The 11,765-nt window shown below is 51.2% G+C and overlaps 1 protein-coding gene across 1 annotated transcript; it reads left to right on the top strand.

Annotated features, from left to right (window-relative positions):
* The first annotated feature begins 250 nt into the window (after positions 1-250).
* ZP3 (zona pellucida glycoprotein 3) lies at positions 251-3,188 on the top strand. Its single transcript, XM_040083906.2, has 9 exons — positions 251-679; positions 1,039-1,157; positions 1,241-1,344; positions 1,526-1,703; positions 1,783-1,903; positions 2,005-2,096; positions 2,169-2,314; positions 2,723-2,842; positions 3,032-3,188. Exons 1-9 carry the CDS (start codon positions 284-286, stop codon positions 3,151-3,153), a joined length of 1,398 nt encoding a protein of 465 aa, XP_039939840.1. The 5' UTR covers positions 251-283; the 3' UTR covers positions 3,154-3,188.
* Positions 3,189-11,765: the final 8,577 nt, after the last annotated feature.

The raw sequence follows: 11,765 nt of genomic DNA, 5'->3' as shown, positions 1-11,765 counted from the left end.
CCGTTATCCCGAGTGGGATCCCCAGCCGGATCCCGTTATCCCGAGTGAGATCCCCAGCCGGATCCCGTTGTCCCGAGTGAGATCCTCAGCCGGATCCCGTTATCCCGAGTGGGATCCCCAGCTGGATCCCGTTATCCCGAGTGGGATCCCCAGCCGGATCCCGTTATCCCGAGTGGAATCCCCAGCTGGATCCCTTCATCCCGGCGGGGAATTCCCCCCGGATGCTCCCATAAAACCCTCCCGAGCAGCCCCTTTCCCATGCGCTGCTTTTCCTGGGGTCAGGATGGGGTTTGGGAGCCGCTTTGGGTTTGTCCTGCTCTGCTGGGTGTTGGCTTCGGCCGCATCCTCTGATCCCTGGGGTTTTCCCCCGAGGAATTCGGCGCCGTGGCGGCCGCGGGGTGACTCCTCGCGGGGCCGTGTCCCCGCCGTGTCGCAGCCCTGGGCGCGGGTGGATCTGTCGCAGCTGCGGGCGCTGTCCCCGCGCCCCGCGGTGGCCGTGCGGTGCCAGGAGGGGCAGCTGGCGGTCACCGTGCGCAGGGACCTCTTCGGCACCGGGCGGCCGGTGCGGGCAGCGGAGCTGAGCCTGGGCACGGCCTCCTGCCCGCCGCTGTCCCCGAACCCCGCCCAGGCTTTTGTCACCTTCGTGGCCGCGCTGCACGAGTGCGGCAGCAGCCTGCAGGTGAGCGGCACCGCCGGGGGAAGGGGTCACGCCTAGAGGTGCCCTGGTGCTGGTGGGTTTGGGGTGAGGAGTGCCCGGAGAACGGTGGGTTATGGGGTATGGGATATCCTGGATGAGGCACGCACTCAGCAGCGGGTTTGGGATTGGGTGTGGGAATTTTTGGGATGATGGGTCCTGAGGTACCCAAGTCCTGCAGGCTCTGTGAGTTCCTTCAAGCTGGCGCCTTGTTGGGATGCCAGCACGGTGTCCTGTAGGATCGGGAATGTGGCCTCTCTGTCCTGGCACTGTCCCTGCTGGTGCCGAGTTCGTTTTCCTGATTTTTTTTTAATTTTTTTTTCCCCTCTCCCAAATCCTTCCAGGTGACCCCGGACTCCCTGATCTACAGAACCACCCTGTTCTACAAACCCACCCGTTCTGGCAACCCCCTTATCGTGAGGGCCACCCCGGCCGAGGTCCCCATTGAGTGTCACTACCCCAGGTGAGCGGTGGGGGCTGTCCTCATACTTCCATGGCCCTGAGGTGCCAGTGCCACCTCACGCAATTCCCACTGCTTCCCTTTAGGAAGAGCAACGTGAGCAGCGGTGCCGTGCACCCCACGTGGGCCCCGTTCCGCTCCACGGTGGTGGCAGAGGAGCGGCTCCGGTTCTCCCTGCGCCTCATGGATGGTGGGTGCAGCCCTGGTGGCATCGTGTCCCTCAGCTCCCTGCTCCTGGTGGCTCCTGGGGACATCCCGGGAGCCCCAATGGAGCCAAATCCACCCCACGGGGGTTACTGCATGTTTAAGAGGTTCCATGCTCTCGAGAAGTCCCCGAAGTGACCCCATCCCCTGGGATTTGTGTATTCCAGATGATTGGAGCAGGGAGAGGCTCTCCAACGGCTTCCAACTTGGGGACAGCCTCCGCTTCCAGGCCGATGTCACCTCGGAGGGCCACGTGCCCCTGCGGCTCTTCGTGGATCGTTGTGTGGCCACCGCCACCCCCGACAGCAGCTCGTCCCCCCGCTACGCCTTCATCGACCTGGGCGGGTAAGGCCAGGCTCTGGGGCTGGCTGGAGAATCCCAGATTCCTGTGGGGCATCCTGAGTGATTCCCGGCCCTTCTCCAGGTGCCTGGTGGACAGCAGGGCAGAGGACACCGGCTCAGCCTTTGTGTCCCCGCGGCCCCGGCCGGAGTCGCTGCGGTTCCTGGTGGACGCCTTCAAATTTGCTGGAGACATCGGGAATTTGGTGAGGTGTTGTTCCCACCCTTTCTCTCAGTTTCTCCATGGAAAAATAAAAAGCCCTGAAATGCCCAAGAGTAATGAATGTTCCTTGGCTTCTCCTGCCAGCTCTACATCAGCTGCCACCTGCGGGTATCCCCGGCGGCTCAAGCCCCGAATCCCTGGAATAAAGCCTGCTCCTTCAGCAAAGCCAGCGGCCTGTGAGTGTCCCTGGTGCGGGGAGAGGACCGGCCCTGCCCACGGCAGGGGGGTCACAGGTGACTCTGTTCCAGGTGGGCACCTTTGGAGGGCACCGCGGCCATCTGCAGCTGCTGTGATATTGGCAGCTGTCCCTCTCCTGGAGGAGATTCCCGGGAATTCCGTGCTCCGGCCGCGTGGATGGGCAGGCGTGTGAGGAGGGACGGTTCTGGTCAGAGAGGTGTGTCCCAAAGGTGTCCCCAGGGCCCCTCGGGCTGTGGGAGAGGGGTTTTGGTTCCTGGCTCCTCTCTGGTGTCCTTAAGGGAAGGGATTTTTCAAGGCAAGACAGGGAATTCTGGGGGGGGCTATTGGAAAAAATTCTGGGTGGGTGGAGAGGTGCTGGCATGGTTGTTCATCCCTGGAAGTGTCCCAGGGCCGGCTGGAGCCAGCTGGGATAGTGGGAGGTATCCCTGTCCATGGCTCTGGATGGGTTTTGTGATCCCTTCCATCCCAAACCATTCCATGATTCTGTCTTAGCTCTGTCCTTGCATTTCAAACCGCTGGAATTCTGCTCTTCCTGTGTTCATTCTCAAATTCCAGCGCAAGCAGGAATTCCCTCTCCTAGGTACTCATTCCCACCTTTTTCCAGGTGGGCCCTCAGGGCCGACTGAGGCTGATGTCTCTGTGGGACCCCTGCTAATCCTGGAGCCAGCTCAGGGATTAATGAGCCCCTCTGGAAGTCCGGGATCAGCTGGGAGCACCCCCCAAGGTAGGGCTCTTTGTGGGGCTGTGTCTTCAGGCCTCACCCACGGGTTGATCCCACTGTGAATTCCCAGTGATTTCACAGAGGGACTTTCTGGAACAATCCCCCACCGTTGCCCTATGGGCCCTTTCCCAAGGGTTGGATGGAGGCTGGGAAGCCAATAAATAAGTGTTGAGTGGGTTTTGTCCCTTCCAGGTGCTGCTGGTGGAATTCCCGTGGTCATCAAGGGGCTCCTGTTGACAGCAGCCACTCTGCTGAGCCTGACTGCCCTGGGAATGTGCTGGAAAAGGCTCTGTCCTCTGGGAATGTCCCGGTGATCCCAATCCCAATAAAGAGAAAAGCATTTCTGTCACCTCCTGGTGTTTTCTGTGGGGTGGGAGGTGTGCCCCAGGCAGCTTTGGATGGGAATTCATCCTCTGGGAAAGGGGTGGGATTTGGGATGTGGAGCTGCTCCTACGTGGAAGCCATTTCCAAACCTCCCAGCACCTGGATTTGGGAGGTACAGGTAGAATTTCCAAAGGTTGCATCCATTGAAAGGAACCCTAAACAAGCCAGGTGTGGCTCCTGTTTTAGGCAATTATTGATGTTCTGAGGTTCTAAATGATTTCCTGATTCCAGAGTTCCTGTTTTCCCTTCCTTATCCAGTGAGATGCAGGAATTATGCTCCACGATCCCTTGGAGGATGCAAGGGCAGCTGGAGTTCTGGTATTTTGGTTGGTTTTAGAGTTGAGTTTGGCTTGTCTACAGGAGAAAATTCTTGGGGATGGGAAGGGGCTGGGGGCTGCTTTGGTTTTGCAGGGGCTGGCTGGGAGTGAATTCCAATGTTTTTATGGAAGTGAGAGCTCTGGGATGAGCACAGCAATAGCACTGCTGTCCTTGGGCCATGGTTGGAGCTGGAGACTCTTCCTGGGATCAATAGGATTGCAGTCCTTGGGCCGTGATTGGAGCAGGAGACTCTTCCTGGGATGATCCCAAACCTGGGGACCCTGTTCTGGGGCAGCTGCTGTGGGCTCTGGGGCCACGTGGGGGAAGGAAAGGGCTGCCTTTTTTTGGGCTGGGTGCCCTCCACACCTCTGCACTCCCATTCCCCTGGTTTGTTTTGTCTCCAGAGAGCTTCTGGGGTCATCCTGGACTGTTGCTGCCCCGGTGCAAAGAGAAGCCTGGCTGGGTAAGCACAAAGTCCTCCTGTCACTTGGTAGTGTGCTTGTGTCCATCCTTTGGGACTGTCTCTGCTGAGTGTAGGAGGAAGGTAGGACTGAGATTTGCACACCTAAATCTGCTGATTAGAGCTCCATAAACTAACCTTGAGCTCAGATCCACCCGGGTGATCTCTGGCTCTTGTGTGAAAAAACTGGCACAGTCAGTAGGATGGCAGATTCAATTACTGGTGTGGAAATCAGATATTCTCCAAGACTTTTTGAGGATTGAGTGTTCAAAAAAATTGTGTAATTGGAGTAAAGACAGAGGAACGGTTAAACTGCGTGAGAGGGAAACTGTAAAATGGTAAAGAAAAGGGAATAATATGCAAGTTGTTGGAAATGCGTTTGGAAGCAGCGTGTCATTATAAGGAATACAAAGAAGAGGAAATGAGAGTGTTACAAGATGAGTTTGAACAAAGAAAGTGATAAAAAGAGCTGTTATCTCTGTGAATAGAACAATTGCAGAAACAACTGGGGTTGGGGGAAGGAAAAAGAGCAGAGGACACACTAGAATTTATGAGCTGATATATTAGGTCCCATAAAGATCCATTTGTTAATTGCATCCCCAGAAGGTTGGGATGGAGATATATGGAGGGACCCTGACTGGGAATTTAGAGGTGAAAGTGAATTGGGTGAATTGTAGTTTAAGGTAGCCCCTTTTATTAAAATTGAAGTGTCTCTTGGGCTCTCAAGGGGATAAACGAAGAAATACTTTTAGAACAGTTCTGTGGGACCCTCTTCAACTGGATAATTTGGGTGAGAAATATGGCCAGAAGGCTGGCAAGAGTGGAACTGGCTCTTTGTGGGGTGTGTCTCCGACTAGAGGAGATCATATGAAAGCCAAGGTGAAGCAGAGGTGGCTTTTGGGGACCCAAGGGTGTTTTTAACGAGAGAACCAGATTCTAACAATGGATCACATTCCATCACACACTGTGCAGGGGAACGGACCCTCGGGAATGAGACCAACCACTGCTATCCCTATATGCTCATAAAGCAACTCTTGACCCTGTCTCATCTCCCACAGACCCCCAGGCCTTGAAGCTGGAACCCCTGCTCTTTTAAAGCTTTAGCCCATTATGAAAAGAGACCAGCTAAAAGACAACAGTGGAGCCAAATATCACATTAATATATCACATTAATGTTGGGTGGATACACAGAGCCACTCACTAGCTGGGGTAAGCAGTTGGGAGTCTCCCTGCTGGGACTTGTCCTATTTCCCTTTTCAGGACCCACACTCGGTTATACCAAAATCCCCAAACCCAGCCATTTGACCCAGCTCTAGTTTATCCATCAACAAGCCTGATGCTTGGGGTGAAAACCCTCAGGTCTTTTATTTGTACAAATCAATGTGGTAATGGTTGTAATCACGTTTTTAAGCCTGAGTGTTATTGCAGTGACAATCACTAAAAAGCAAGCTGTAATTGTAAGAATTTAGGAGTCCCACCCATTAATGTGGATTTGGCAGAGGGAAATGTAAGCACAATTTGTGACAGACAAGCTCCCAAAAATGAAGTGGAAATTTACTTGCCTAATTTTCAATGTGGTTCCTTTGAAAAGGGGTGTAGATCTAACCAGAGTGGTAGCTGTTCAATGAGTGTTGTATCAGAAGAATGCATGGAAAGAGAAATAGGATCAGACATAATTTAAATATTTATCTCAGAGATAGTTCAATTTAAACTAGGATTGCTTATATCAGCACAGCGAAAATCACCATTACCCCCACTATGTATCCTACTACCTGTTGGAATCTTAACTCTGTAGATTTCTGAAATTGAGCCCGGTGGAATTAAAAAGACAGGCCAGCAACAAGTGCTCCTTAATCCATTACGGAGCCTCAGGCCTGTGGAACTGCCAGTGCAGGTTAATTATCTCTGCACTTAAACCTGCTTATCATTGCTAAATCCATCTGCACAGGGCTGCTCCCAGGGTTGCACAGGTGAACCCTCACCTCTCCAAAACAAGCCAGGGGAGTTGTGACTGGCATCCCAGCAACAGGATTAGGAGTGTTAAATGAAGCTGGAGTTTTGGCAAATAAATTAAGCTTGGCAGTGATTTGTGTGAGCAGGACCACTCATTAAAATCTTTTTTGTTGGCATTAGGACCTAGTCAATTGGTACGTTGTCTAAATGGTGAAGGATTAAGGAAAAGGACCCCCACTTAATTGTAAATACAGTTGGCATCACCCAGAGTAATGTTTCCATAGCTCTCAGCTGTATCCAAGCTCAGTTGCAAGTGAAAGCCACTAAAACAATAAGGGAAAGTGATGAGATCACCTTACCCACTGAGTTTCAAAAGATAATTTGGATAAATAATTTCAACTCAAGAAGTATTTTAAAATATTAATTCAAAAAGTATTTGTGATCTGGGTGGTATCTACTAAACTTCATTTATGACCCCACGAGCAGTAGGGCCACAGCTTTTCTCTTAACTCTATGCAATATATAATGGTTGGACTTGATTTTAGAGATGTTTTCCAACCTGAATGATTGTATAAACCTGTTCATTGCATTGGGATTGAATCAGCATGGAATTGTACTCTGTTAGGACCTGGAGTACGGGCCCAGCAAAATGGGAACAAATGGCAAGCTGTCACTGCTGCCACATGTGTTGTGCAGAAGCAACAAGGATTTATTTGTGAGTGTAATACTCTTAAGACCCAGGACATCTGTCTTGACACTGAACAAAATGTTTGTCATTTTGAAATACATCCCTGAGAGACCTCCGAGTCTATACTTGGATGTGTTGGGAATGGATGTGTTTGCATGAGAGCCCCTTGTGACTCTCTATTTATAGAGAAATATGCACAACCCCTCGAATATCAGTAATTTTATTAAAATCTGCATTAGCTATGCAGTAACAACCTGCCATGTCACAGTGACAGTGATGAAAGATGGAAGACAACACTGGTGAGAAAATCTGCTCAGGTGGTCACCAGCAGCCACTGGGGCTGGAATTAAGTGTCCCACCTGATTGTAATGTTGTTAATAATTGTGGGTTTGTGTTCATTGTTATATTTTTGTTTATATGTCAAATTACCGCTTATGTCAAAGTATAATAGCCATGAGTGGATGTGTGGGTATTAAGGAATCAGCAAATCTGACATATTATCTTATTTACCAGCCTATTACCCACTCAGTAAATTAACTTCTAGCTCAGATCTGCCTGAACGATCCCTGGCTCTTCTCCTGCAGCGTGGAAGGGGGGTGACATTTGTCAAGTTGAGGGTGCACTGTGGGATTTTAAGTCATTTTAAGTCATCTCTGCTCCATTTTCCCCCTCCCTTGCTGAGAATCTCCATCCTCTGGCTCATCTCATTTTCCAGCTTGCCATGAGTGGGATGGGGTGGATTTGTGTTCAGTGGTTTTGGGGTCAGTGTTAGCTCACATCCAGCTGAGAGGGGACACTGAGAGGTTTGCAGCACTAAACCAGTGCAGGAGTTGGCATTACACTCGTTTTACCTGGTGCTTTCTAGGTCTGGAGTGGGAGGAACAGGAGGAATGGGCTGTGAGGTGGAGCCACCACCAGAGATGCTGTGGTTATCGTGGTTTGCATCTGGGTTAGGACAGGTGCTGGCAGTGCAGAGCCAAGAAAAAAAGAACCCAGACCCACCTGGGTGTACAGACTGGGTGTGCTGCATCTTTAACGTGTTTGTATACAAACTTCCAGGAATTCTTCACAGAAGAGCAGCCCTGATCCCGTAAAAAATAATGGCCTTTAAGTCCCTCAGTCCTTCTGGCTTCTGCCTGTGTTGGAAGTTCAAAGAGCTGCCATTCTGGGGCTTAAAAGTGGCATCTAAGGGATGGTCATGAGGCATTTAGGGAGAAAACCGAGCTTTAAACAGCTGCAGAGGCAGCCGAGGGCTGGGAGCTGAGTCCTGCTGCCTGTGTGTGCAGATCAATGTTGGATTAGACAGTGGCCTGGCTTGTTTGCCTCTCTGAGGATGCCAGATGACTTCTTGGCCCACTGCATCATCTGGAGAAAAGCAGCTGAACAAAGGGAGATAATGCAGGTGATCTGTAGTTCAGGGACTTGCTTTGGCTTGGGTGTGGTTTTTTTTTTATTATTTTTAATTTTTTTTTTTTTGTTGTTTTGTTTTGTTTTGTTTTTCACTGCTGAACTCCGGAGGGGATTTGGATATTTGACTCTCCCCAGCCTGCTGGCCTTGGCAGGAAGGTTTTAACTTCTCAGCACTGAATAAGGTAACAGTGAGAGTGTGAATGTTTCAGCCGGCTCGGACTGAGGAGCAGATTTATTACTCAGTAGAGCCATTGAGGAGCTGGAAATGGGATGTGCTTTGTACTCAGGGCCAGTGCTGGCTTGCTGGGATGAATTCTGCTCAGACCATCACCTGTGAGTACACTCCCTCCCCTTTGCCTGCGCTGGGATCCCCACTGCTGCTCCCCCCATTTCCTTCTCCCTGCCCACACAGGATTAGCCAGCCCAGATATAATCTCTTCATCCCTCCTGAACCGCTGAGAAATCCTGTGCCAGCTGTTTCTGAGAGGGGAAAAAAAGGAAAAAAAAAAAAAAAAAAAAGCTCTTTTCTAATTTACAAAACTTAGAGAGGGGGAGGGAGGAAACGTGGGGTGTGGAGGAACCGGGGAGAATAATTGGGCAATTCCCGGCATCCTCGATGGCAGCTCTCAGGCAATTACGGGGACTCAGCAGCACCCTTATCACAGCACGTTCTGGGAGATTAGCCGTCTGCTCAGCTGGCAATTAGAGCTGGGGAAATGGGAAGCTGCCACTTAGCTCTGACTTTGTAGCGGCTGTTTGCACTTCTCCAAGCCAGGAGGGGCCCGGGTGCTGCAGGGGGGGGTGTGAGGATCCGTGGGGAGGATGAAGTGCGAGCTGCCTTTCCCGTGCTGGAAGGGAAGAAAAACTCACCCCGTGGACAGGGTGGCTGGAAGGGAATAAAGGCTCTGCTCTCTCTTCTTTCATAGATTTTTTTTTTTTTTTTCTGTCAAACTGGAAGACATAAACTGCTCCCTGGTCCCGTGTCTCATCCTGTTCTGACTTTCTCTCCATGTTTTTGTTTGCAGCTTTGGGAAACTTTGCTCGCTGATCACATCTGCGAGCGCACCAGTGCTGTGTCTTTGTGCCAGCTTCATCTGCACGAGGAAAATGCTGAGCTGGGAGAGAGGTTTGTCTCTGCCTGGGCCGCAGCCCTCCCGTGAGATCCTGCTCAGGTCAGTGGGGTGCGGGGCTTTTTTGTGTCTTTTCTACAATGAACCCTCCTACACTTTGTGCTGTGGTGCCTCACAGGACCTGAGTGATAAAATATCCTTTAGCCTCGGTTGCTTTGGTGCTCCTGGCCCAGGTGGGAGCGTGGCAAGCCCTCACCTCAGGCCTCCACAGGGCTCTGTGGGGTTTAGAGCTGCACCAGGGCAGTACAGGGACACTTGCCCAGCTCCTCCGTTGGGGTTTGGAGTCTCAGATAATGATAAGGTGAGGAAAGGACTGGAACAGGGAGGCAAAGACCGGTCCCTGCTGCTCCCTTCAGCCCTGTTTGCATCCCCCAAGCACCAGAGATGTGGCATGGCCCCAGCTGACGAGTCTGTGCTGCGGCTTGAGCAGCCAGCCCCGTCCTGCCGAGCGGCTCCCCTGCTCCTGGGGACAGCCACCCGCTTCCCGTGGCTTGAACCCTGCTGCAGTGCCGGGCTGTGCTGGCCACAGGAACGCTAGGCACCGTGGAGCCACAGATGAAGCGGGTGCCACCAAGTGCTTCTCTCCCGAGGGCTCGGTGGGAACCTCACGCTTTGCAATTAATTTCAGCATTTATTTATATATATATATATATATATATTTTTTTTTCCCTTTGCCAATTTATCTCTGGTGCTTCCTAGGCCAGCTGTCCTCCTTTATTATCCTCACGCTACCTATTTCTCTCGCCTGCCCGTGGCTGAGCTCCTGCCCGCCAACAAAACCGAGCCACGGTGGCGGAGTGCGACAGCTCCCGCTGGAGCCAGCTCATCGCGACATCCCGGCACGACAGAGCGGAGCCGGTCCCCGCTCGGAGCCGCAGGAGGTCCCCAGCACCTCGGACAGCGCTCGCTCGCTGCTCGGCCCGGGGAGGAGAGCGGTGCCAGCCCGTCCTGGGTGGACTTATGATGCTCGCATCCCCGATCGCCTGTTCTGCTTGTGCTGTGCCTGTCAGACCGCTTCTGGGAGCGAGAAGGAGCGAGGGGTTTGTTTTGAAAACAGCACTCGCTCATCTACATTTCTAATTGGTTTTTTCCTTATTTTTTGGGGGTGGGGGGGACTGTGTGTTTGTCTGAGGCACAGACAGCAGCTGGACAAATCTTTTTTTGCTTTTCGTTAGCTGAGGCAGAGAAGTTTCCTGGATTGTGTTGTGGTGTTTTTTGTTTTTTTTTTTTTTTTTTGTGTGTGTGTGTGTTTTGTTTTGTGTTTTTCCCTTGGGAGTGTTTAAACCTCCTCTGGATTTAAAAACCCAGAGGAGCCCCTGGGGCCTGGACCTCGGTATGTTGCCAGCACCAGAGGAGCTGCTAGGAGACTGAGGGAGCTGAGCTACAACCCACAGCAAGGACTTTCTGAATTTGCCATCTCACTTCGGAATAACAAAAGCTTTTATTGTTTTGTATTATTCATTCTTTGTGCTTGTGGGCACTTTGTTAAATAAATAATTTTTTTTCCACTTTTCTCTGAGGAAGCTCTTTCCTGGACCAGCTGGGGGGAGAGGCTGGTTGGGTTTGCTCCCCGGAGGAACCTCATTTGGAGGTTTCCTCCCAGATTTGCCCTAAACCAGGACACAGCCACTCTACCTGTGTGCTGTGCTCAGGACAGCTCCTTCCTGTGCTGGAGGTTTGTTCACAAACGGGACAGAGCTGCTGGGGGATGTTCCTCTGAGTTCCTCTGAGCCTTTATTGCAGCATCAGCCTCATAACAGGATGAGACAATTGAGAGATGGCAACAGCTCACGTCTTGCTAACAACAGCCAAAGATCTCTTTGTTTCAGGGCATTTTGAAGGTTTTCCAGCCAATGGCATATTGCTAAAGCTCACAGATGGTTGTTCTAGCCTGTCACCGAAAGCGCATGTACACCTGCTTCAAACAATGCTCAGTTGTGTGCTTTCTATTAACAATATTTCTATTAACAATACTCTTATTAAGCTTAAAAACTTCTACTATCTTGCTAAGCACATTATTCTGCAGTCTTAAGGTCCATCCTGGCCAAACCTAAAACTCAAACTACTGTTTTAAGTCCTTGCTTGCTGTCCTATTGTAACTTTTTCTACTTTCAAGCTTTGCAGCTGGTTCTAAGTTCTTTGATCTCTCTGTATCTGCTTTCACAGCTTTCTGAAATCCTTCTTACCTTTATTATTTGCCACAGCCCCCGTCCCTGCTGCCACCCACGCTCCTCTGACAAGCCCAGGGGCAGAGCCAGGGCAGTGCTGGCCTCAAGAGACACTGCAGAGCATCCTGCCTCAAAGTCCCTGGTGGAGGTCACTGTGGCTCCACACACGGCCGTGGTGGTGAGGGGACAACCCGTTTGATCCAAACATTATTGTTAATAAAAATGATAGTAATAACATTCTGCAGTTTTGTCTTCTGTTCTGGGGGGGAGAGAGGAGATAAAAGTCTTGGCCAAAGAATGGCTGTGGGTACGAGGCAGAGTCCAGAGGATGGTGGATGGCCAACCACGAGCAACAACAAAATAAACCCCAAACTGAACAAAAATCCCCCAAACTGACAAAAAACCCCAACCACAA

Source organism: Hirundo rustica, chromosome 21, assembly GCF_015227805.2.
Source record: "Hirundo rustica isolate bHirRus1 chromosome 21, bHirRus1.pri.v3, whole genome shotgun sequence".
Taxonomy (NCBI): Eukaryota; Metazoa; Chordata; class Aves; order Passeriformes; family Hirundinidae; genus Hirundo; species Hirundo rustica.
This window is presented reverse-complemented; position numbering and strand designations above follow the sequence as displayed.

Excerpts from the sequence above, each read along its gene's own strand:
- ZP3 (XM_040083906.2), top strand. The coding sequence starts at position 284 with ATGGGGTTTGGGAGCCGCTTTGGGTTTGTCCTGCTCTGCTGGGTGTTG. Across the intron at positions 680-1,038 it reads AGTGCGGCAGCAGCCTGCAG|GTGACCCCGGACTCCCTGAT; the intron begins GTGAGCGGCACC and ends AAATCCTTCCAG. Across the intron at positions 2,843-3,031 it reads AGCTGGGAGCACCCCCCAAG|GTGCTGCTGGTGGAATTCCC; the intron begins GTAGGGCTCTTT and ends TGTCCCTTCCAG.